At 34.7% G+C, this 27,460-nt stretch overlaps 1 protein-coding gene across 50 annotated transcripts in view; it reads right to left on the bottom strand.

The window, feature by feature from the left end:
* para (sodium voltage-gated channel paralytic) overlaps window positions 1–27,460 on the bottom strand; it is a 171,232-nt gene continuing 143,772 nt past the window's right edge. For 16 of the 50 annotated variants that reach the window (XM_088261079.1, XM_088261059.1, XM_088261064.1 and 13 more), the window contains 12 exons: window positions 20,679–20,843; window positions 19,975–20,099; window positions 19,731–19,896; window positions 18,902–19,170; window positions 17,993–18,166; window positions 15,951–16,073; window positions 5,989–6,111; window positions 4,680–4,874; window positions 3,953–4,198; window positions 3,035–3,305; window positions 2,203–2,507; window positions 1–2,122 (listed from right to left, as the gene is read on the bottom strand). In XM_088261079.1, the coding sequence (XP_088117205.1) occupies window positions 1,361–2,122; window positions 2,203–2,507; window positions 3,035–3,305; window positions 3,953–4,198; window positions 4,680–4,874; window positions 5,989–6,111; window positions 15,951–16,073; window positions 17,993–18,166; window positions 18,902–19,170; window positions 19,731–19,896; window positions 19,975–20,099; window positions 20,679–20,843 (2,924 nt within the window). In that variant the 3' untranslated portion in view covers window positions 1–1,360. Of the gene's footprint in view, window positions 2,123–2,202; window positions 2,508–3,034; window positions 3,306–3,952; window positions 4,199–4,679; window positions 4,875–5,988; window positions 6,112–12,661; window positions 12,785–15,950; window positions 16,074–17,992; window positions 18,167–18,901; window positions 19,171–19,730; window positions 19,897–19,974; window positions 20,100–20,678; window positions 20,844–27,460 lie in introns of all 50 variants that reach the window. The other 34 variants (XM_088261088.1, XM_088261091.1, XM_088261092.1 and 31 more) reach the window with 10 other exon arrangements.

Raw genomic sequence — 27,460 nt, 5'->3', positions numbered from 1 at the left:
TAAAGCAGTCAAGTTCTATATTTATCGTTACTTAGTTTATTTTGTACAAACTTCAACAATATGTATAATAATAATAATAGTAATTTAATTAAATACTCTATAATTCTGTTATATTTTGTTAATAAACGTGAACTTATAAGGCGTCTGTTGGTTACAGTAACGTAACGGTTTCCTTAAAATGTCTCCAAATAAAATTTACAAAGGCGATAACCGATCAGATGTAACGAAAACGTAACTGATTAACTTCCGAAACAATTATTGTCTAGAAAGAATAATTTGTGCAAACCATTCTAAAGGTAATGTACGTTGAGACCGCATAAACCGAATGCCGCTGGGAGCCGCCCGCCTGGGGAAGGGGAGAGGCGGCTGCCGGCAGCGGGTCCTTAAAGCTGAAATATCTATCCTATCACGAATCCCACCTTCCATTAGTCCGTCGGGAACCATTCAAAACGAAGCAAACTTGAGAGTTGTGGGAGGACTTAATATAATATTAGGATGAACTTCAACCGTCACAAAAGCAAGCGATTAAGATGGTGTAAAATGACAAAGGTTTTGTGAATGTAACACAGTGCCGCTGAATAATCTATCCGAGTGTCGGATCGTAATATCTAGTGTTCTCCCGCCGGGACGGGGGCCCCGACGCTTCCGCGCCCTCCCGCGCCGCGCCGGACCGCGCCGGGGCTCCGGTCCCGCGGACCCGGCAAAAGGCGACCGCAAAATTTCCATGGAAGATTATAAAAAAGTTTTGTATAAATATTAATTATCGGATGTACGCAGCCGAGATAATAAATGACAAACATTTAAATCCATCGATAAGAGGCTAGCTTTTGTTTGCACACGAAGCTTTTTATTTATACGCAGTATTCTTCATACTCCTTACCCATAATAACCTACGTTGCATGTTGGAAAATTTAAAGTAATCTCATTCGCGCGCGAACCTTCCGCGCGGGCAGGGAACGGTTCCGCGCGGGCTCGCTCATACTCACTTTGTTACAAAAATATAGTCGACTAAATAATTCACAATCTAGCAGACGGGAACCGCGATTATAGTCCGTAATGATAAGTTACACAGATCACGATTCACTACGCGGGGGGCTCCCCGGGGGCGGCCGCGGGGGTCCTCGGGGGAAGGCGGGCCCCCGCGGCCACCCCGTTTCCTTCGGGCGCAATATACAACCGCGCGTTCCGCAACGAGACGCGAAGCCTCTCTCCTACTGATGCGGCACGAAGGTACGGGGCGGTAAACCATAGTTAACAACAAAATAACATTATATTACAAGCGTCGGTGATTTGTCGGATATAAAAGCTAGCGACGAAGCTAACGTCCGGCGACGGGGTCGGCCCCCGCGGGCGCCTCGGGTCACAGCTGGTGCTGCTCCGTGTGCTGCTCGGCCTGCAGCACGACGCGGTGGCCGGCGCCCGCGGCCAGCACCGTGGTGTCGCGGGCCGCCACGCCGCCGCCGCCGCCCTCCGCCTCCTCGCCCTCCGTCTCGCCCTCCTCGCGCCGCTTGTGGCGCCGCCACGCGTGCTGGATGAGCCGCGCGCAGTACTCCTCGCGCTGCCGCCACAGCGTGGAGGACACCGGCTCGTAGCCCACCTCGTCGGGCCGCGTGTTCACCTCGGCCAGCTCGCCCGTCTCCTCGATGGGGTTGCCCTTGCGCGCGAAGAAGTCCTTGGTCAGCGCGTCCAGGATGTCCACGCAGAACATGGTGTCGCCCTTGCAGATGGGGATGTCCATAGACACGATCTTGTACTTGTTGGGCTTGTGAATCTGCAGTGGCGGCTCCAGCACGTCCAGGAAGTCCGACAGCTGGTCGAAGCGGATGTACTGCGTGCCGTCGGGATCGAACTGCTGCCAGATCTCGTAGTACATGTCGTAGTCGTCGTCCGTCAGCCCCTCCTGCACGTCCTCCGTGGCCTGCGAGTAGTTCTCCAGGATCACGGCGATGTACATGTTGATGACGATCAGGAAGCTGATGACGAGGTACGACAGCAGGTACGTGATGCCGATGGTGGCGGAGCCGCAGTCCCCGGCGATGCCGCGCTCGTTGTCCGGCAGCGAGCAGTTCTCCTCGTTGATGATCCCGTCCAGCACGCTGTCCCACCCCGCCGACGTCGACATCTGAAACAAGCCACTCCCGTTAGTCTCTCCCCGGTCACAACTCTGGTTAGAACCCTCCCGGAGAGCTTCGCCATACTCACTTGGAAGAGCAATATCATGCTCTGGCCGAAGGTTTTGAAGTTATACACGTCATCCAGTCCGCTCTTGTCCTTGACGTGCATGAAGAAGGACATTCCGAATATTGCGAAGATGAACATGACCAAGAAGAGCAGCAGGCAGATGTTGAATAGAGCGGGGAGCGACATGGCGAGGGCAAACAGCAAGGTCCGGATTCCCTTGGCGCCCTTCACCAGCCGGAGGACTCTGCCCACCTTGGCCACTCTCACAACCCTCAGTAACGTCGGAGATACGAAATACTTCTCTATGAGATCACTGAGGACCAGACCTGAAAACAAAGTACACTTAGGAGCCATATCGGACTTCAAAGCGAACAAATTAAGATAATGTAATGCTACAAATGTATTAAACCATTGATTTTAAGCATAACAGAGCAGTCAAAAACATGCGGCAAGTGCGGCATTTCTTAAATGAACGAATCAAAGATAAATCTAGGGGTTCATCCAAGTTTTTATTTAACAAGTATGGAGTGATGGATATATATATATATACTATAAAAAACAAAAATTTCAAATGAATCAAAATTTCGAGGGTGAGTACATTTTGTTACAAGGCCAAAATTTCAACAGGAACATTAAATAATGCGATAAGAGAGAAATAAATTCTAGAGAGAAGAAAAAAAATCACAACAGTCTGATATCTGAACTGTAAAACTAATAAATTCCTATTATGACTACACTACTGTGGAAAATGTGTGAATTTACCTTTATAATATGTATTCAGGAAAAAGGGAGTGGGTTGAATAATAATAAATTGGCTATGTAAATAATAAGTTAGTAAAATGACGCGACTTACCCAATATAGACAAAATAACGACGACAAAGTCGAACAGATTCCATGGTTCAACAAAATAATGGTATCTTAAAGCAAATATTTTCATTAAGCATTCAGAGCTAAATATCACAATGAATATCATGTTCAGGTAATCCAGAACATCACTAAAGGCCTTCTTCTGCTGGTAGTGATCCATCGTCATGGTCAACATGTTCAGGCCGATGAACAGCATGATGAACATGTCAAACTTCTTGTTGGTCACTATCTCAAATACTATCGCTTGCGGACGCCACTGGAAAATAGTATAAACCATTAGTTACACTCATTATTTATAACTATGTACACATACAGGGTGAGGCGTAGTCATTTCCTTATTTAAAAAAATCATAACGCAAAAAGTGTTATCAGTATGGATTTAATTATTTTTTCTGTGTACAGGGGCAGATTTAAAGTTTTATTTCATTGGGTTTTAAAAATGACATCTCGAAGGCTGCCACCGTCTTCGTCAATACGCTGACATAGTCAAATTTTTACATTTCTGTCTAGTTTTTCCAGCTTATCTGTGCTTTTGTCGGCAATAGCAGCACAAATATCATCCTTAGCTGACCAGAGGTCTTTAGATGATTTGTGTAAACCAATTTTTTAAGGTAGCCCCACAGGAAATAGTCAGGGGGCTGAATCTGGTGATCACGCCAGTGAAGAACGCCCCTAAGAGAGATGAGCCATTTGGGACAGTGTTCCCGCAAATGATCCATGGAAGTTCATGCTGTGTGAGCCATGGTACCGTTCTATTGTTATTCATGAATGTGACTGTCAGTTTAACTTGCTATTCATGAATGTGACTACCAGTTTCACTAGCTAATTATGAATGTGACTTTCAGTATCACTTGTTATTCACTAGTTTTTGTGCTAGAACTAAATCAAAATACAAATACTTACCCTCGGGCGGGGAATGGCCTTCAGTGGCTTCTTAGAGCCCATCTTTTTCATGGCATTATAGTATTTCTTCTGATCTTCTGTCATGAACATCTCCAAACTGCCGCCGGCTTTCTTCTTCTGCTCATTGAAATTATCGATGATAACTCCAATAAACAGGTTGAGAGTGAAGAATGACCCAAATATGATGAAGAACACAAAGTACAGATACATGTAGATATTCGTCTCTCTGATAGGCTGCTTGTTAATCTGAAATATAACAATAAACATTAATTAGTTACATACTCATATTTATGATTCACTTAAAAAATATGTTATAAATATGTAGCAAACGTTTTGGTAAAATGTAAGTTTTTCTTATCCCTGTATATTTTACGACAGTCTGGTATTAAGGTACATCAAAACAAGTCCCATGGTCTAGGGTCAAGGCGGGATAATCAATAGCCCGCAGCATAATTTTCTTTAAACCCAGGTAACATTTAACGGAATTGAATTTTTTGCTTAAAACACAGTTTTTGTATTAAAAAAAAGTTTTTCTTTTAAATAAATAAATAGTTTAGAAAAGAAAAGAGTTATTGAAAGGTAAGGGGTTAAAAAATAAAAAATAAATATTTATTTTCCCCAATTCCAACATACATATTTTCAAAAACATAAAACATAAAATTGCCAGTAGCATACTGACTTTGTATATTTGAGAGTACACCATTAATGACAGTTTAAATGGACTTACTTCTCTGGAATCAATGGCGTCGTTCATGATTTGAATCCATCCCTTGAAGGTGGCTACTTGGAAGAGGCAGAGATACGCTTTACCCACGTGATCGAAATTCATAGGCGAGTTTTCCCAAGTGTAGTTTTCCGCTATGCAAGCGTTCCGGTCCGGAATGATTTCATAACTAAGCGTTGTCTTGTTGGCATCGACACACTGAAAGTAGAACAATGTACATATCTTAATATGAAAATTTCCTTAGAAAACTTTCATCTGCAGAGAGTAAAACGATATCTAATGCTGATCAGGAACCAAATAAAGGAAAATAAATAAATAGCAATTGAACCGTTAAAGTTTTCTTCTTCTTCTTGGTGTAGGCCTTGTGACCTGTTTTTAACAGTGCTGAGAATTAATATATCGACTCTGATATATTTATCCAAAAGCACGGCCCTCAATATACCAACGATGACGATAGGTAGTCGAGCTGGGAGGTTGTGTCACGGAGAGTGCCATTCTAAAGCTCTGATTCTTCAATAATTTGCGAATAAGCAATCAAACAAATTTACTTTTACTTTAAATTTAACAAAAAATTTATCATCGAGATTCTCAAACGATTTTTCTACTCCAAAATGCAACACCAAGCAATTTCAGCAAAACTTCAAATATTTGGCAATCAAACATTTCAATAAACTTCCCTAAAGAAATAAAAAAAATAGATGATATAAAAATACTTAAGAAAAAAATTAAAGCTCTATACATTTAAATCTTGAAAAAATATACAAAAAAAAACTATTATATCTTTTATTATATAACATTAAACCACGAGTGTAAGTCCCTCTCCAAGCACAAGAGCACAGTTTCTTTTATGTAGAGGCACAGCGAATCGAAATATAAAAGTTCTCCATATGTATAAATGATTCAAATGTATTATGTTATAAATAAAAATGTAAATATATTAAATGAACAAAAATAAAAAAATAAATAAAACTTATTTTATTGAAAAACAGATATATATTTTTTTGCAAAAACCCATTATTTTTTACTAAAATTTAAATGGAACATTTCTGCAAAAAAGGTCTTTAGCAATTTTATCATATATATGCTGTATGTATGCTTGTTTGTACATGAAAAATTCTCAGCACTTAAAACGGTCAACACAAGTCTTAGTTAACTGTCAAACTGATGTTGCAAGAAAATGTAGAATGACTCAAGGCATACCAAGCAGAAGAAGTGTTTTAAAAAAATAAATATACTGAACTTAGTAGACCCTAAAAATCAGTGTTTAATTTCAATATTTAAGATATAAAAAAATAAAAAATAAAAAAATTACCTTGTGATATTTGCCGGCGAACAACTGGACTCCCATGATGGCGAAAATTAACCAGAAGATGAGACACACTAACAGCACATTGAAGATAGATGGGATGGCTTGAACCAATGCGTTTACTACGACCTGCAAACATACATAGTTTACTATTAATTTCAACCCTTACAATATCTCCGTCAATATTGATCGAATTATGGAAGTCTTCCTGGCACACGCGGACAAAGAATAACGGGCCATCTGGTTTATCCATGCTCATGACATATTAGTTGAGATGGCGACTGAAAATATGGTTTGTGACTATAAAACCCGCCACCGCAACCACTAATGTTACATCTCATCTCTGTAAGTATAGGAAATTTAGATGTATGTGTCCAAAAGTGGCAATGTCACAGTGTAAATGGTGACAATGATAAAAACTAAATTTACTGTACTGACATAGATAGAAATCAGAATCATAGATGTACCGGGTGGCCCACGAATGCATTCCCAAAAACAACTGCATATGTATAGGAGCTATTACAAGACGAAATTTCATTATTTCATTAGGATATAATATGGATGTTGTGCAATCATAAAATTTAATGAATCATTTTAAATTCATCTAACTCTTATTCTCATCAATGACGCACAAGGCACTATGATCTTTAATTATATGAAAGCAGTCCTGCGCTTCAGGTAACAGTCCATGTGAAAAAAATATCTCATTTTGTCCCCCATGGGAATTGAACCCGGGAGCGTAGTAGCCAAATGCAATTAGAGAAATATGATGTCAATCGTGGGTGGAGTCGTAATGTCATACAGAATATATAAAGTGATCACTTAAACGTGCCAATGGCGGATAGGAAAATCTGTTAATATCCAGGCTTCCATATTTCCATATCTAAACAACTTTTTCATCTATGTTGAGATATAATTAAAAACATATCAATAACTTGTATGTGGAGTCTAGCACAGTTCTTCGAATCGAACAAAGACGTTCATATGCTAACAACATTACCATATTTTGATGAGGTGTTAATTTGACTTTAATAATGTGGAATACCAATCCAGGGCAATATATTTAATAAATAATATCAGAGTGGGCACATATCGCTCACTCCTTTCAAGAACGTCATAAATCAAAAATCGACAATTTTCAGTTGTGCATGTTTTCGGAATGCCCAGAAAATCTACTATATTCCAGCGAAAGAGACATATTTTTAACTTAATATTTACTTGCTACAGGGCAGAAAGTGTTGTTTTTGCATTTTTAAGAAAATGTATTGTTAAGTTTTTTTTTTAAATATACTAAATATTTTTTAAATGGAGAAAAAACCTTCAGGTTTTACCTTAAAAGATCTGTTGCACAGTTAAAAGTTCAATAAGTGGCTTGATATTTATTTTTAAAAAATTATATTATATTTTTAAACTTTAAAAACGTTCTCCTGAAAAATCACGTTTTTTGATTTATGACGTTCTTGAAAGGAGTGAGCGATATGTTATATTTTTTTATATCCACCCGGAACTTCATGCATGTTCTATAAATATAAATACAGGTTTTTCAATTCAAAATGGACATTTTAAAAAGCAAATTGGATGTTATATTGTATTTTATAAAAATAAAAAAATATATTCATATACTTTTACAAATACCGTCAGTGTTCACTGGTTAGGTTCGATTGCGTTAACCGTCAAGTTGGCAAGCTTGCGTGCTTTCAAAGTCTGTACGTGCGATGTGTACTCAAGTTTTCAGACAAGATTTTCAATTCTATTTAGAATAATAGGTTCTACTATAAATGTATTTTTTTATTTTTTATAAAATACAATATAACTTCGTCATATAAAGGCGTCCAATATGATGTGATCAGACACTCATGTTTAGGTGTAATCACCAGTAAAACCTTTAATAAAACAAACATATAGCATTGCTTTGGGGAAAGCATTTTAGATATACATATCATATTTTAAAATAACATAAGAATATTAATTAATTTGAATAGAATCTTAGTGGTAAATAGAAGCCCTCACATTGCCATGCACGATGTGATATTATAGTATTACGAGTCAATGAAAAATGTACACTGTCAATGCATTCTTTAGTTAGCAAAAACATCGAAGAAGCAATTGTCATGCAATTCAGAAACATTGATCTTTTCAAGCTAAGAAAGTTCGTAAATATTTAGCAGAAAACAAATTCAGCAGAAAAATAATATTTAACAGTTCCAAGAGATGTTTTTGTAAATCTCAATTCAATCCAAATTTGTATTGGTTTATTAATTACTTAATTTTCAATATTCCATGCATTAAAATCTATGATAACATCCAAAATTTTATTATTCAAGTGTTTTAAGCTGTACACAAAAATGTACCCACAGAGCAAAAGGTTAAAATTTTTTCATGCTTTCAAGGTATTAAAAAAGGTAGTGATGCTTTTTTACTATTTTTAGTTTGTTTTTGGCAATCCATCCTATAAAGGAAGATTTGAGCCATTAACATTTGCTACGTTGTATCAGAAAATCACAGTCAGGTGTGGTGCTAGTAAAAAAGGATTGATGCAACATTCAAATTTATGTGATCTTTTTTACTTTATAACTTTATTTATTGATTATTTTTATAAACGGTATTTTGGAATTGATTGACTAGGAGATAACTCATGGTATGTAATATCAGGGCTCGGATTCTATATGGAAGTTCACGGTTTAACTACGTAGTGTTGATTACTTTGATATTACTTCTGGACTTTTAATTCTAATAATGACTTTGCTATTTTCAAACTGGTTTTTGATTTATATTGTGAGTAAGTAAAACTTATTGAAAATATGTGATAAAGATTGCTTTTTCTATTGTACAGATGTAAGATTAAGTTATCTACACTATGTAGTTAACGTGTTAACTTCCGTATGCAATGCCTTGATGGCCATGTTATTCCATGATTGAGCTAAACAATGTATTTTTTTTAAATATATAGGTAGGTGGTTATTATTTTTTTTTTACTATTTTGTTAATAAGATCAATGTTTCCAGCCATATATAACACATTTATTTTTAAAAAGGTGTTGCTTACCGTTAAACAAGTGTTACCATCTAAACGTGTCGGAGTGGAGAAAATGAATATACACTGTCCATGCTAAAGATTCAAAATATTGTAACTAAAATAGATAAAAAGAAGTAGTTACACCTGATTTTCAATTTTATTCACACTGAAAATATCAAATCGAAATTGTTAAATTTGAATTAAATTTTAAAACAGCTCGATCAGAAAAAATCACCTTGTCTTTGTTATGCCCTCCTTTCAAAACTAAATGAATCACAAGTACATCTGTCAAATATATTTGACTTTTGTCTAAATAATTGATAATATTATCAAAAATATATATCTAATAAAAATATCAATGCCATTTTGAAATAAAGGCATTTTTTATATTGAGTTTTCACAGTATGAAAAATACATAAAGAAATGAGAGAATTCTTTTCAGTAAATCTGGAATGATTCCATACATAATATTGAGTAATTTATCTATAAAATAGAAGATGTAGATTACTATCATTGTCACATTTATGGTCGTGGTGGTGGCTGATATGGTCGCAAAACACCGGAAACGTGTTTTGTGACTACATCGGTTTCCACCACAAAGAGGAATATTAAAAACATAAATGCTAAAACACCCAATTGATATATTATATTTCAGTGATCATTTAGGATACATTTTAAAATACTTAAAAACAATACTTGTTACATTTTGTCTATTTCTAGCTAACACATCCGTTTAAGAAAACAGTAGTAATAAAAATGCCAATAAAAGGCACATCAATAGATTGCCTTATTTTGTCCCTCAGCCGATGGTATATACATCAAAACAATGCAATGTTACTTTGATCTTAAACTTGTGACACTGAAAAATCATGTTGAATTAATATAGGCTACCAGAAATCCAACCAGAGATCTCTTGCGTACAAATATTCAAGTACTTAATATAACCAAAGGCAGAATATCATTTTTTTATTTACTTTGTGTCTGTAACTCGTTAAAGTCATGTTTGATAAATTTACAGATACTAAATAATTATTATTGATGGCGACATTTTCTTGCGAAAGAGTAAAATCTATTGATGAATATTGCAAATCGCACAAAAATGTGTAAAAGATTTCTTCTGGCATTTAGATCAGTGCAGATGGACTCAGATACATCATTGGTGGTGTATATACAGTGTTATTCTGCTATATAAGAAATTGAGGACAAACACTGCTTATATGTAAGAATCTCAAAAAAACACTGTTTTTGCATTTAGTTAGAGAGACAAATTAACTGTTAAATGTCGCCATTAGATATTTAGGGTTATGTTAGGTTAGTTTGGGTTGGGTTGGATTAGATATAGAAGAAAAGGACCCATTAATTGGCATTTTTATTTCGATTTTACTTCAAACACGAATGTATCGCTTAGAAAATAGCAGCCAAAGTTGATAAAGAACATTCCTTGATTCAGCCATTCAGGTCATGGATACTGTAAGCTAGATCTGGTGCACGGGACATGGTACTCTAGATAATGATGCTAGTCATCCATTCACTGATCTCTACTCTGTATATTGTACTGTCGGCTAGTCCAGTGGTACTGCTGATGTTTGCACTACTTGCATTGTGAAAAGGAGAAGCAGCAATCGATTACACTCCAAATCTTATCCTCCCAATAAAGGAAATAATCTATTGGTTAAAACGAAAACAAACTAATGTATTCGGTATTTTTACTGAGTAACCATTTACACAATATTTTTCAACAGGTTTTGAGACATACCAGTCTTTTTCGTCATTGAAAAATCGCTTTAAAAAGAGTCACCCATGAGACACAGTTGAGTTGAGAGTGTACTCGGAGTCCTGACATTGGAATAAGCAAGGTCTTGCAATCATTGGGACCTTAATATTGAGTCATTTGCCTTAAATGACTGTTATATTTTCAGTTTCTTCTTGATGACACACAGAGGCATGTATACGCAGAAAAGCAGTGCCAACCATGGATTACTCGCGTTCCATATAGAAATACGACCAGTGCCTACTACGCCTTATCCTTACCCAACCCTTCTGCCTACCCTGATAAAAAAAACTCTGTGCACGCCAGTGATGACACATGGTGCTATCAGATGGAGGTGGTGTTAACTTATGTTATAGTTAATACTATGAAGGCAGGTTGATCAGTCCTAAACGCAATTTTCTCAATTGGAGTGGAACATATTTGAAAGGATACATATTAGGATCATTATTGCAAAACGATAAAGGAATTGAGAAGGTAGAGCAATGCCTAGGACACTCAGGATAGTATAGCTGCATTCGTACTATCTTTAGACTAGGATACTGCTAGTTTGTACTATTCTCTTGATCAAGAACTGTAATCTTTAGATCCCAAGAACCATCATCTGGCACATTCCCATGCCAGGAATAAACTCCCAACCCAACTTTGTTCAATAGGTGACCTTGTTCAAACTAATTCTACTATGAAGCTTTGTCTCGACAATCACTACACCCACAAATAACACTAAACACATTCATATAAAGTTACACATGCTTAAAACATCAGCATTTTACAAGAAACAATTATTCTTCTAACTCACATCTGCATTTTTTGGTGCATAGGGCACTACATTGTATTGACGCATTGTTATCTCAATCGTTATTTACAAAACCGCAAGATAATCAGTCCCTCACTTCGAGTGATATTAAATAAATATTGGAGTGAAAAATGATTCATATTTATTAATACCCTGGGATTCGAACCTAGGACTACTAGCAGGGAAGCAAACGTAACTACCACTACACTACTGAAATGAACAAGCAGAGGTAAATGGACTAATTTCCCTGTTTTCTTATTTCATGATCCATTAGGATTATGCAACAGAATTTATCAGAAATGGTCCGGAATTAGATTTGTACATGATATAATTTCTAAGTCTACTCTTTTTTGCATGAAACAATCTCCAATTTCTCCGATTTGATTAGTTTTTGCATGAAGGCAATGTGATCTACGAATCAAGTACCATCACATATAATCCAGGATAGTATTATATAAATATTTGAATATTAAAAAAATACATAACGGATGTATAAAAATGACTTAAAGTCCGCTGCTATTAAAAGCTTCATTCAATTTGATACTTGATATGAATAGTGCTATGCTGTTGGCATATACATAGTAATATTTAAATGTTGGCGAAGTGACTGTTTCAACAAGAAGATAGATGTCTTGGAACCAAAACTAGAACTGTAAATGGTTATATACTAACTTATATTGCTGATACAAGTGAAAAAAAACCTCTAAGGTAATCATAAATAACATCCCATGTAACATTTCTAGTAGCAATGGCGGCTGATATAGTTACAAAGTGACCTAAATGGTCGTTTTGAACAAATCAGCTACCGTTGCGACCACAAATACTGCATGCGATTTTTCCATATTTTACAATAAAAACAATATATAACATGTGAAATATGCTCTAATTACAACAACCTATTGCTGCTGTTGATGGTAAGAATTGTGTACCTGGTGATTTTTAAAATACAGATAAATTAACAAAGGTGAAGGATGTATTCAATCCAATTTTAAATAGTGAAAATTATGATGCGATTTAAAATACAAATTTTGCTGAGTGTAAGTTGCTGCTATTTTTGTAATAACTAGAAAAATCTTGGTGGTTTTTTTGTGGTTACGTACCCTCATGCCCTGCATACGGCTCATGGCCCTTAGCGGACGGAGGGCACGGAGAGTCCTCATAGTTTTGAAGGCCTGAATGCCTCCGGCGCCGCAAAGCGCGGCCACGAAGTTAATAAGAGACACCTGTCGAATTTACAAATCACACAAGCTGAATACATGTAACATGTCAAGGGAAGCAATACCTCGGAACGACGCCAGCCCCGCACCGCTCAGTGTTACCTACAAACCTAAGGACCTGGTAAAAATTCAACAAGTATCTTCGCTTACGATCTTGCATCCATGATGTAATTTTCGCTTCGTAACTTTACCCGAAAGCTGAATATTTGTAAGATGATAAAAAAACAAAATATACATTTATAACTGAATTGCAAAACATCGAGTGAATAACATTAATATAGTGACAACATGTATGATAGAGTTACCATATATCTTTTCGGGGACCAAAACCTTACTTCATTTACCTTATAATAATTCTGGTCGCAGTAGTGGCTGATATAGTCATCAATCACCAAAAATGTACTTTATGACCATATCAAACGTCTCCGCAACCAAATATTTTATATTGTACTGTATTTTTAGCATAATTACACAACTGTTGGTTAAACCATCCGTCTGTGGTTGACCAAAACTATGTACATATAGTATGGTCTAATGTATTGTTAATACATAATAGTTAATGAATAACTAACTGTCTATTTGTTAACTCGAGTGTTCGAGTAAATAAGGGTTAAGTGCATGTTAGAAGAGAAAACTCATAAAACTGTAATTATTACTTCAAAAAGGATTATAATACATTTTTAGCCATGAATCTATTGTATAACTTAAAAATTACTTATTTAATGCTTACAATTATGAATTACCTATTGTGACACATGCTTCAATGTGCTCAATGGTGTCACAATAGATTTTTATAATTTATAGTATCACATAGTATATTTCAAAATTTGTAGATATTACCCAAATCAATAATTTTTCTTACAAATAATGTTTCGGATCAATGTTCCAATAAGATTTTATTTATATTATTTTTTGATAGTGGCAATACCAAATTCCAAGACATATTTTTGATGGTCAACTGTCAAAATCTCAAAATGGTCACTCTTTTTATAATTTTTTATACATGGTAACCCTATGGGAATGAAAGCGTTTAGTTATAGCAAGCGCACATTTATCAATGGTACATACTCAATTTAAATGTATTGTGTGACAAACGTTCCGACATACACTTAATCTCAATGAGTGTACTAAAATGTACTATACTTAAAAAATAAAACTGCCAAAATATTATGAAATTCAATGACAGTTATTTTAAATATACTACATTATGATGAATGGATAGAAGAAGAGGATAGCGATAGTTGATGGTATATTGTATTAGTATAGTATATTAGTACAACCACACACACAGACATACAGACACACAACACAGACAATTAGAGAATTAGCATACGGACACAGGCTTGTATATAAATACACATTAGCCAAATCGACATAGAAACGAAGAGAAATTGTTATATAGACTTCTCACTGAAGCCTCAAGCAAAGCACTGGAAAAGCATTAGTTTGTAATATACAAGATGTATTGCAAAACGGGATATATATTTAAAGAGCTGATATAGGAGAGTACCAAATTAAATCATAGATATTGACAAAAGTTAAATGATAAACATTGCTTTAATCAAAGATTCTCTGTTATAACAAAGCAATTGCTTTTAACTGCTAGTAACTCTTTACTAGAGGTTACGTATAGTTTGCAGTACACAGCACGGTACTCATCATTCAAACCACATTTTCTTCAGAACAAGTATTATAATGATTTCATCACTTAAAAGAGAGAAATCATCATAATGATTTCTTTCTTGAAAGTGAGAAATCATTATGTTGTTGTTATTGGCACGTTGCTCATCTATGCAGTATTCATAAGTCCAGCCGAGTTATCTTACATCAGCTCTAAAATAATAAGGAGATCTGCAACACATTTTATACATATTACATAACAGGCATAGTTCACACACTGAGCTGTACACAGAGTTATAATGGTCTTCTCCTGGAGTCACTTGAAAAGTCTCCCAAGTCACTTAAAAAACCGCCATAAAAAGACATAAAAATAATAACACCACAATCCATGCAACATCTTTAGTTGCCGTGGTGGGTGATAAAGTCACAAAGCACATTTTCACCGCTCTGTGACCACATAAGCTGTCACTGTGACTAAGAATGTTATATGGAAAACTAGATAGCTACTTCTTATTTATTTAACAGTGACCGGGTTTCGTTATTATTGACATAGTCAACTGGTCTATAGCCTCAGTTTGACGTTATTCAAGCAAAGAAACCCTATCACTGGTATAATGAAAAAGTGGATCATGGCTGGTGTTATTATTTTTACCTTATAAACAACTTTGTGTATGATCCAGCTGTCATCAGTAATGGAGTTACCAATGAGTTTCATAAACAACTGGAGTGACTAACGGGCTGCTGATCAGATGTATGTATAAAAAATAACAGATTCAAAAGCCCATTTAATATTCCTGGTCATGGTAGCTTCGGATATGGCCACAAAGCACATTTTAATCAATATTTTTTAAATATTTAGATGGGAGCTGCATTCATTATTAAACTTGTTTATCATGTACGAGGTTTAAAGATCAATTAGTAGATTTTTATTTCTTCTAACTGAGAACGTGTTTTATTTTAATCTGTGTTGAGAACAGGAAAGATATTCTAGTGTAAGGCAATCAGCCTTCTCCCATTGCTGGGAGAAAAACTTGTTAAACTCCTCAGGAGAAGCCGGACTGTTGCCTGTCGGTCAATAGGCCTTCCATTCCACTAGAAAAGGGTTCGGCATTTTCTGTCCTAGCTTAGTTTATGGTATCAATGCACATGCATTACTCATACATTACTATGTAATTTAGTTTGCATGTTTAATATATTTCTTTTAAATTAACCACAAAATGCCAGTTTCAATAGTAAAACCTCTAGCATATACCATTTAAAATGGCGAAAGGTTTAAAAGTGGGATAGTGTCCTTTTACTGTGTCCTAGCTTGGTTTAATGTACCAATATTCCTAACTATTTTTATCAAATATGATACCACCATTTTCGTCATTCTGTGACCATATCACGACCACCGCGACAAGAGATGTTACACAAGTGGGTTTCTTGTGTTTCCCGCTCCAGTTGTTTGTCTAGCTCAGTGGGAGTTACACAAGTTGGGTTAGGTTAGGAGTTACACAAGTCGGGTTAGTAGACAAGTAGCGAGTGGTCCCCCTGGTTGTGTGGAACTCACGCGCATGCCCTCCCACCGAGAGACGGCGCGCAGGGGCCGCAAGGCGCGCAGAGTTCGCATGGAACGGAAGGCCGGGATGTCGTCCGCGCCCGTCCACACCGCTGCCAGGTTTATCAGAGACAACTAGGCGCCAAACCATCTCGTTAATTCGGATCACACCTAGCTAATATGCTTTTCTCTAACAGACTTAGGCACAAGTCACCAAAACACACTTGACAATACATTTACATAATATGTCTTGAAGTTAAGCATAATTTACACCAAATCAATTGTGGCTGAAACCAATTTATATCAACAATAGATTCATTCTGAGCCAACAATGTAAACAGAGATGATTTTGACACCCTCTCTCTAGTTATTGACACCTGTGAATATGAGTTAAATAGTATATCTGATAAAAACTGATTTTTTTAAAACTAGCTAACGTCCAAATGACTCTGAAATCTAGCTACGGCTTACGCAACACCGCTTATCATGGCTTCAACTTTATAAGTTTTATGGCCTATACCTACTTGTGAGTGGATTTACTCTTTATGTTTGAAATTACAATGATTTCATGTAATTCATGAGGGAAAATTCTAGGCAAAAACACTCGCTATCTTGCTAAAAGCAATAAACATTGAAATCTTGTGTAGCTTTCTTATATTCCTTGCTTTTATGTAACTTTGAAAACAAGAAGTATGAAATTAAGCGAACATTTAAACAATACAATAAAAAAAATCAATAACATTGATATGATGAAGTTGTAAATTAATATTGACTAAACCAAGTTGCTGAAGGTGACAATAACCAGAGTCTTTACCCTTCATATTACATATTCTTATTCATAGTTTTATTACTAGTCTTATTTTTTTCCTATGTAACCTACTTAGTCAGGTGTGTAATTTAAGTATGTAACTTTTCACTCTGTAACAAAAAATATAGAAACTCTTGTTTCTATGCATTTGTGTTTATAATTATATATTTCATATTCCTTGCTGATGAATTATTTCTAATGAATTAATTTATTTGTCAGAATTTCACATTTCCAGAAAAATCTTAGTTTAGCTCATTTTCCAGTGTTTGTTATAGCCACATTTGATTTGATCCATATTATGAGAGTTGTCGAAACAAAAATGGCAAAGTTCATTGGTCCAGTTAGCGATGCGGCTTAAATTGTCTATAATACTTACACTTATTGCAAGTTATAATGCTGCAAGCGATTTTCAAATGAAATTATTTTATTTGAAAATAATATTGTTTGTCGGAAATTTATGTAGCAAACACTTTACCATTTTTATTTCACAGCATCATTAACTCTTATTTCTGTTTTTTTTTTAGAACAAGTTAAAAATATATTTAACAAAATAATAAAACAATTATAATGAGGTGAGGAATCAAAAGGAACCTTACGAAATTTTCTTTTTAATTTTACAAAAGTACCTATAATGATTCCCTTGTTCCAACACCATAAGAATAAAACAAAATAAATATGCACTATTTAGACAATTCTAGGGATAATGAACACTTTGAAATTGAAAATAAAACAGGATTTTAAAAAAAGGTATTAGAATTAAGTCAGTAAATGTAATAAATCTTTTTATATTACTTGGTAAATTAAGGTGTTTAAATTCAAATCCGGAAATATTTTTGATTTAATAATACTTTACATTAAAATTCAGTTGAAAAAATAACCGTTTTAAATTTATAAGGAAAATAGTAACAACAAAAAAATGGAAACAACTATTCCTTTTAGTATTTAAAATAGGAATTAGTCGCATTTGCAAGTATAAAAACCTCATTTTTAAAAACAAATTATCCAATTATTAGCAAAAAATCTCAATTTTAAATTTTGTATTTTCAGATGGCCAAGTTGTAGAATTAAAGTAATTTATATTTAATTGTGTACTCAAAAAACAATAAAAAATGATTTTTGCATTCTTATCAAAATAGATTCATTTCAATTCGGCATGATACATTTTTGCTAGTAATGTGGTAAAATGTGGTTACGTTACTACTAATAATGTACCGATGTGGTATCAAATTATAGAATAAGAGCATACCATGACAATGATGAAGTCAAGCCAGCACCAAGCGTTGGTGAAGTAGATTTTGAATCCTAAAGCGAGCCACTTGATCAACATCTCGAGGAAGAAGATGACGGTGAAGATTCGGTCCATGTAGTATAGAATGTCTTGAAGAATTGGCCTTTGGGGAAGGTGGACATCTTCAAGAGCCTGGAATTCACACCAAGATTTCGTTACCAATAGAATTCGCCATAAACTAATAAACAATACCTATAAGTTCCATTTCAAAAGTATCAGCCTAGAGCTTCTATATCGGATCCAGTAATGTAACAAACAGAACCTGAATAGCGAATACCATGGATCACGTAGCAAGAATCAAATAGCACAATGGGAGGACATATTGCAAGACCCCACAAGGTGGACCCCTATAATTTTGCGATGGAGACTATGAAAGAGTAAAAGAGGCATCAGAAGACCTCTAAAAAGATGGTCCGACGACTTACGCGCTGTGGGGGTTAAAAATTGGCTGCAAGCAGCAATAGACCGAAAAAAAATTATATGGATACGGAAGAGGCCCATATACAGCAGTGAAGACAGAAGACTAAAGAAGAAGAAAGAAAAATGTGATGAAAAGCTTTCAGTCATCAAACTCTTCTTCATCTTCATCTTCATCTCTCATCCGCACCGCATAGGGCACTGTATCATATAAACGGAGTGTTATCTTGATAGTCAACACACAAAGGAAAGGTGATCAGCCCTCCGCTTCAGCTACTAGTCCAGGGTAATATTGAATAAATATTAGAGTGAAAATATCACTGATTCTTATTTGATCCCCCCTGGAAATCGAACCCGGGACCTCCAGTAAGGTAGACGAGCGTGCCGACCATTACACTATGGAGATGGACAATATTATAAATATTATAGTATATAATATTATAAACTCACTAAAGCTAAACTGCTGAGCAAGATCATGGTGATGACAGCCGTCTCGAAGTACTTATTCTCGATGAGTTGGAAGGTTTTGAGTCGCAGGTTGGCCCAGCCTTGCCAGAAGGGTGCATCATCGTCTCCTGCCAAGAAGGGGAAGCGGGCGTAGCACTGCTCGGGGCAGCAGTCTGCTGGAGAGTCCTCGATTACTTCATCATCATTAGCAGCCAGGACCGCTGGTCGGATGCCGTCCAAGCCGCCGTCTTCAGCTCCATCTTCCTCTAGATCTGCAAATAATTTCAATCTAATGTAATAAGAAATAGGTTTTTAAATTCCATATAGCAAAGTTAACTTATCTGCTCTATGGCGTGAAAACTTCAACATCAAAATCAAAACAACTTGAGCTGAGAGGATAGAGATACTGTGCCAACAAGGTAATATAAGGTATAATACCCTTAATATCTTTCTTTTTTCTTTGATTCTTATCTGTGTTAACTTGATCAGTAATAACTTGAATATAAGTAATAATGTTGATAATATAAGATGATCAGTTCTGCGATCCAGATTCTTAGATTTTGGAATGAAAAACAGTTGGAACGAAAATAAAAAAGTTTAGAAAGAAGGATATTTCCTTTCTACTATATGAGAAAGGAAATAGAGAAAAATGGTAGGTAGGGAAAGGAAAATATCAGTAATTGATGATATACTCAGGATTTTATAAACATTTGCCAGAATCCACAAATATTTCTTTGGAGCTGTCTTGATAAATTGCCAAATTTGCGGCTGAGAATCACTCATGAAAATTTTGTTTTACTAATTGTTAGTTCTATTAAAGTAAACACCATACCATCTTCAAGCCCCAAATCTTCTTTGCTGGCATCCCTCTTCTCCTCTCCATCCAACGTCTCCGCAGATCCTTTGTGGCTCTCGTCCTTGAAGGGCCTGTTCTTGTGGCTGCCGTAAGACTTCTGACTGATGGTGTCGTCGTCCTGAATTTGGGATACAAGTGTCAACTTTAGTGCATTTAATATTTAGAGGTTCCCTTGTTTAACTCACAATTTTCAAACTGTTATCAGGAGTGGATGTCAAACCTGCAACGGAAGGCCTCGGTGGTTCATTAGTTCGTGTTCCAGTCTATTGTCTTGGTGGTTTCCGCTGATGGCATTTATGTTGTTCATCAACATCTTTCCTTTCTTCATTTTGTTGTTCAAATCTCCTGGAAGATGCAGAGACATAATTACATATATGGTATATAATAGAAAGGTTTATTAATTCAATGATAAAAATACAACATCCAATCTTTATGTCAGTATACATATATTTATTTCACCTGTTAATTCATAAAAAAAACTACTCAACATTATTGCAATTTATTTCGATTTACATTGTATGAAGGCAATGAGATTTTTTTTTATCGTGTCAGCATACGAAACGAAAGCCTAAATTTGAGGGTTGTGAAACATTGACGAATCAGGAGGGCAATATCTGTAGCTTGTTTAAAATGGAAGTTTGTAAAACCAAAACCAAGTGTCTAGAAGTGCCCCAGTGTAGGCACTGAAAGGGATTAGCAGTTGGTTAGTTCATCCGATTCCAACCCGACGTTAGTTGGAATACAGACTCCTCCATAACCCCGAACAGCACAGCTTGCAGACACGGAACAGTGCCAAGGCATTTGTAGAAAATGTTCAGTTATTGCATTTCCCACTCAACCAGTCAGAATCCCCAACTGTCACGCATACTCAACCTAATATCTAGTCATTGTCTAGTCTTCCGTCATTGCTCAAGTTTTGCTCACCGTGTATAGTGAATTCCATGCCATCACCGATAGCCACCTCTAGTTGATCTTTGTGCTTCTTGTCCCTGTAGATGACGGCGTCGTCCAGGTCTCCTCCCATCTCCATCTCGCCGTCCACTCCTCTTTCTGCGGAAACACAGCGACCACAGAGCGCGGCCTTTAGACCTGGGTCCGCGCCGGGAACAAAACAATCACGCCACAAACCGCCATTTTAGAATTTACTTCCAGGACAATGGACGAAACGAGGGGCTGAACCGATTTTAAGGTTTGGATTGCGGTGACCATCATTCAAAGCAGGCTTTTGGTGATATTTTCAATGACTTGTGCATTTGATCTAATATCACACGTAAATAGTTCGACAAACATGATAATGAAGGCATAAAATCAATGAAAATTAAATAATCTTTCTTGACTATGTACATCAAAAGATTTATACTAGTCACTATACAATTCACTGAAGCCACGAGTATGGGAAATAAACCCTGCATGACTTAGTCGTAGCTTCTAGTCGTTGTTTATTCAACTAATTTATTTATTTAATTATTAAGGTGGACATAGTCTTGGAACTAAAATATCCAGTTGGTAATCAGTCGCCTAGATTATTTTGTTTGTCAAATTCAATTAAATGTTCGAAATTTTGAAAAAATGGGATTATCAAAATATGAACTATACTTTTTTGCATGTAATAAGTGTTCTGTGAGAATAATGTATGTAATATGTGTAATTTAATGACAGCACCAAGAATTTTCTTGAGATGGGAATGAATGAGATGTTCCGTGTATTTTATATATTTGCAACCATTTTCCTCAATTTTGAAAAAATCTATACATTTACTCATATGTTGCAAGTGATATTGTAAATTTTCAGTACAAATTTTATAGGCAACATCCGTATGTGTAAATCGTTAATAAGCGTGTGTGATTCTGTTATAAACAATTCAATATAAATACAAGGAAACACCTGAAAATGTGATTTTTAATTACTTTTTTTTTATTATGACATTCACAATTCTTAAGTGAGTTCTAATATTTGTTTGCAATCAGTTCAAGAAGAAGAAAGTATTTTTATAAAACTTTTATTGATATCTTAACATAGACGAAGAAGTTTAATAAGACGGAAAAATGAACATGCACCATTCCCTCTGTTCCCAGTATTCAATTTCCTTTATTTATCCTTTATAAATCTTTCCATCTCTAGAAAACATTATTTTCAGTAAATTGTTGTGAATATTTTTTCAAACTAATTTTTATTCTTAAATTATATGCATTATATAAAAATTGTGTTAAATGGAATATGAAAAGTAAAGATATTATGCGTGCAGAATATAAGAATGTATTATTGAGTTCTTCCCAGCAAAACATTGTAAGTGTCAATTTTAATAAAATCGTTCAAAATTTAGGAAATTAAAACTGAGTCATAAAACATCATCGTATGTAAAAAAAATACATTATTTAAATGTGTATTGAAATTGAAATTGAATTTTGGGTCCATTCTACAAAAACAGATTTAATATGAATGAAAAGTAAAAACCCCCTTAGTCACCCATCTACATTTTGTCTTTGTTCAGTCATCTTTCAAAATTGATAAAATGGGTATAATGTGTGTTTCATATTTTCAGAGAGCAATAAGCTATGTTTTTTGATAATATTAATTAGGAATCAAAATAATAATGAATACCAAACATCTATCAAACAGACTTAAACTGACAAAAGTGGAGACTAAGAAGTTTGTTCTTGTTGAAAACTTCGTTTTAACATAAGGAATCAAGTTGCATCTATATTAATTTTAAGCACGTATGGTATAGCGATAGTAATTTACTAGAAAAATTATGATTTTTAATGGATATAGGAGGTCTGGTTATCTCTTTTTAGATTGAAATTTTGACAAGAATACTGAATATCGCCATGCTTTATATCAGCGAGAATTTGACATATTACGTAAATAAAATTTAACTTGTATAAATAGAATTTCATTCTTACGATGCTCTGCCGAGAAGAAATTGGTATTTGACAATGTATGCACGATAAGGAATCAGTGTGGGTAATTTGTAATTGTGTGAGGTTATGTTAGGTTAGGTAAGGTTAGGTTAGATAAGGTTAGGTTGATATTTGAAAATGTATGCACTATAAGGAATCAGTGAAGATAATATGTAATTGTGTGAGGTTACGTTAGGTTAGAATACAATAGGTCATATTTTTTTACCTACCTTTTGTTGAGACCCAAAAGCATGTGAAATACATATATAACTAACTAACTAACTAACCATCACGCCGCTTCCCCGCAGGGGTAGGCAGAGAGAATAGAGCGCCACACCACTCTGTCCTTGCAAACATTCTTCGCCTCTTCCACGTTCATGCATCTCCTCATACATACCCGCCGATTGTTACGACTCCTAACCTGACCACTTTCAAGTATTTGGCATACCTGATCGTGCCATGTTTTTCTCGGTCTTCCTCTGCTTCTTTTCCCGCTAACATTCGCCTCATAAATTTGTTTTACCGTTCTTTCCTCACTCATTCGTTCTACATGTCCAAACCATCTCAACACACCTTTCTTAATTTTATCGATAATGCTTATCTCAGCTTTGCATTCCTTCCTTATTTCACTATTCGCACATCTATCATACATCGTTTTGTTACACATTCTTCTGAGAGATCGCATTTCGACTGCATTCAGTCTACTTTCATCCTTCTTTTGCCAACTCCATGTTTCACTTCCATACATTAGAGTTGGAACCAGGACTCCGTTGTGCACTGCCAGTTTAGCTTCCGCTGATAGGTTTTTATTTGCTATAACTGATTTCAGTATATGGTGTGATTTTATAAATATGTGTGTTAAACATATGAAGTATGTATGCAGTAGGTGTACAGTAAACCCTCCTATAACGTTTACGGGAGTTCTTTCCTATAATGGTGGTCCCTCGTATAATGCAGTAGATCCGTGTATCTTGACCTAGATAGACAAGCTCAGCGGAAGTAACATTGATGACTCATCGGTACATCGCTGCTCTGTCCTAGGGAGGTTCACACGATACAATAAGTAAATATATTCTACTTGGAAGAAATTATGATAAAGCATAGGAGGGTTTACTGTATTTTTATGTCGGGTAAGGTCAGGTTGAGTAAGTTTACCTACCTTTTGTGGCGATCCGAAATAAAAAGTAAAATGTGTTCTTGGAATACATAATGTGTACTTTCCGACAAACCTTAAAACCGGCGCATGACCTCCTTTATAATATATTGTAGTATTACAACACGAACTAACAACGAGATACAACATTTACCAACACCAACACACGTGCACAATATCCATCGGGTGTTACACAAACACAACCACGGGACTAGTTACCCCGGAAACCGGGACTGGGAAGGGGGCGTGATTTCAATTCTGAACACACATATAATACAACAATTACAATACATGTACAGACAACATCTATAACAGAGTAATATTAATATCTTCCATTTATATCAGCAACCTTTCAGCACATCAAATTGGTAATAGAGCAAACCAGAATGCTCTTATGCTTATCGTAAAGAAGATAAAACTACATAGTATAGATACTTAATTAGAAGTTAGTTGGAATACGGCTCCACAGTCTGGTCTCCTCATTATACTATACGCGCTGACAGCGTAGACAGATTATAACACAACTTCCTTAGATACATTCATTTTAAACTAAATATACCCATTATTGAGTTATATTATAATTGCAAAATGAAGAGGCTAAAATTAAAAAATCTTAGTGATAGAAAGGTAATAACTGATTTGGTCCTGTTGTATAAAATTCTTAACAATTGTTTGGATAGCCCTGATCTCCTAAATCAAATAAAGCTTAGCGTGTATCGAAGAGGTACTAGGCAAAAATCTATATTGGCAGTATTTTTACATAATGCAAACTATGCCATGTTCTCTCCGATTCTGCGGCTTCACATGTTAGCCAATGCTTTTGAAAGTATGGATTTATTTAATATATTGTTATCCACCTTGAAGTGTGTACTTTCTCAGAATTTCTTCTCCATGTTATAATGGATAAATGTAATCGTTGTGTTTCACTCTCTCTCGCTGCTCGCTGATAGTGTGTGAAGGAGACATGTATTTACCAGTGCATACTACATATTTGTTATTTTATTATTATTTTATGTTTAAGACTTTTTGTTTCTCTATTAGTGTATTCATAAGTGTATTTTTATATTAGATTTTCTATTAGAAATATATTATAATTTTTATATTAGATAGCCGTTCAATAAATAAATTAATAAATACCTTATGGTAAAAAAAAAACTAATTTTAAATTATTTTACTTTCGGTATCATTGACTTACTAACCAGTCAATTGAATGTAAAATAACAATTTCATTATAAACAAAAGTAAGTTAGTCCAGAAGTAAGCTATCTACACCTCGCAGTTAATAAGTTAACTTTTTCACAATTGATTCAGCAGTTACTTCGTAGTAATATCTATGCATTTTTAATTTAAGTTTTACTTATTAAATGGCACTATGTCTTAAGATCTATTGTGACACATGTTTCCACATTATTTTCACATTATTTTCCAACACCATATGGTGTATAGATTTAAAGGAATAGTGCTATTTACCAAGTAAAACTTCAATTAAAAATAGTTAATTTAACACTCAATAATCGGTTCCGCATGTGTGTAACTATGTAATTTTTAAATAATTTTACAAACAGAGATGGCATTCTGGTTTGGTCTAGTTCATTTTATTGAGTCAAATTCATGTACTTTTGAAAATCATTTAAAAATGATATATATTAATAATAAACCTAATTATTTTAAAAACAACAAAAAATGCAACCACAAAAAAATAGAAAAAAAATAATCTGAAATTGTATTCATTATTTTATGCTGATATTTGAAATGGAAGATAGTAAAATTACTATAAATAATTATAAATTTAATATTATTTTTCACAATTAGGCAAAAATAAGTTTTACATACATATATTGTTTTAAGATCATCAGTTAGAAAAAATACCATTGATAGAAACATAATAGAGATAATATTTTTAATAGACTTACTTTAAATTCAATGGGAAAAAGTTAATTAAATTATTCACAGAAAACACGTGATCTACAGGGCGTGCATAAACATTTTAATCAGATGGATAGTAAGGTAAGGCAGACGCTACTTAGTAAGAGGTGGGGTAGGCACTGATATTTTGCCAATATGGAATGCACGCCCCTGACTACAGCAATGTTTTTTTTTAACAACACACAAAAATAATGAAAATTTCTTTAAAAAATTAACACATAGAACAAGCAAAACATGTTATTAAAAATAAAGCGTGCAGGCTTGCCATTTTGTGGTTGATTCAAAAGTTTTGTCTCTTTTTCAGTTGTTTAATTATTTATCAATCTCAAAACATCAATGTTATGAAACGCAAATCTCAGTCTTGATTTTTTCCGCATGTTTTATTGTTATATTGTTTATTTATATTATATTAGAGTAGCATTTATTATTTACCTTATCGATCATTAAGTGAATTTTTGTTTCTTCTGGCTAAAACCATATTTTATTTTAATTTATGTTGAGAACAGGAAGGATAAGCTAGTGTGGGCTAATCAGGAACTTCTTAGCATTTACTCATTGCTGAGAGAAAACCATAAAACTCCCCAGAAAAAGCCGAACTGTTGACTGTCGTCAATTTGTGTCGGTTTGGTATTTTGTGTCATAGCTTGGTTTATGATACCACTTATACATTACCATGTATTCATGTTTATATGTTTAGTATATTAATTTTAAATCAACCATAAAATGTCAGTTTCAACAGTAAAACATCCAAGATAAACCATTTTAAATGACAAAAGGTTTAAAAGTGGGATAGTACTTTCACAAAACGCAATTTTATGTACAACTTACATAAAAAAATTAACACAGGGAATCACAAAGCATGCAAAACTTTTAAAAATTATAATAATGCCGGTAATTTTCAAAATGTAAAGTGTTATAAGGAATGATTTATAAGTATTTATTTTTTATTGAAAGTAATAAAATCAATTCACTATCCTGCTATTAAAGTGCAGAGAAAATACATTTTACAATTAGTGAAAAACATAAAAAATCTATTTGTAAAAAGTTAAACATTGGTTATTTCAAGGTGTTTGATTGAGGTATTGGGGTTAAAGCTCTTTTTATAGTACACCCTTTGGGCTAACAATGTTATAAAAGCTCGAACAGACCAACAAATACAGACTTTTTATTCACAATAGGTTGGAAACTTCAAAACCACAAAGGTCCAAGTTTCTTTTAGGCAAAAGCTATGGCAGTAGGTGAGTTGCCTAACTGTTTATTGTACATACTTATGTTCAATATTTCATATTTAGTTTTACGGCGGAGAGTGTTTATTGACAGAGTCAATGAATTCACATTTTATTAAGAAATTCACAATTGCTTAATCAAAGCCAGTAAAATTATATTATTAATTTATAATTGATAGACACTTATAAACACTTTCTTAATTGTTTTGTTTTTCTAACCAATAACCATTTCATTACTCTCAGAACATAATGAGAAGTTGGATTTTAAAAATTATTGAATTTTTTTTAGATAAACGATATCTATAAAGATGTCATCAAAATGAAATAGGGAATGATGTTGCGAGAGTGATTTGAAAACTTCCCGTATCATTTTTGGTTACGTTGCATGCTAATATGATCACAAAGCAAATTTTCGGTGTTTTGTGTTCATATCAGCCTCAACTGCGACCAAATCAGTCACAACCTTGACCATATCAGCCACAATTGCTACCAAAGTACAAA

The sequence above is a fragment of the Brachycentrus maculatus genome, unplaced genomic scaffold, assembly GCF_059751285.1.
Source record: "Brachycentrus maculatus isolate JH-2025_06_01 unplaced genomic scaffold, ASM5975128v1 h1tg000147l, whole genome shotgun sequence".
NCBI classification, from domain to species: Eukaryota; Metazoa; Arthropoda; class Insecta; order Trichoptera; family Brachycentridae; genus Brachycentrus; species Brachycentrus maculatus.
Note: the sequence above shows the minus strand (reverse complement) of the source record. Positions and strands in the feature narration are given on the sequence as shown.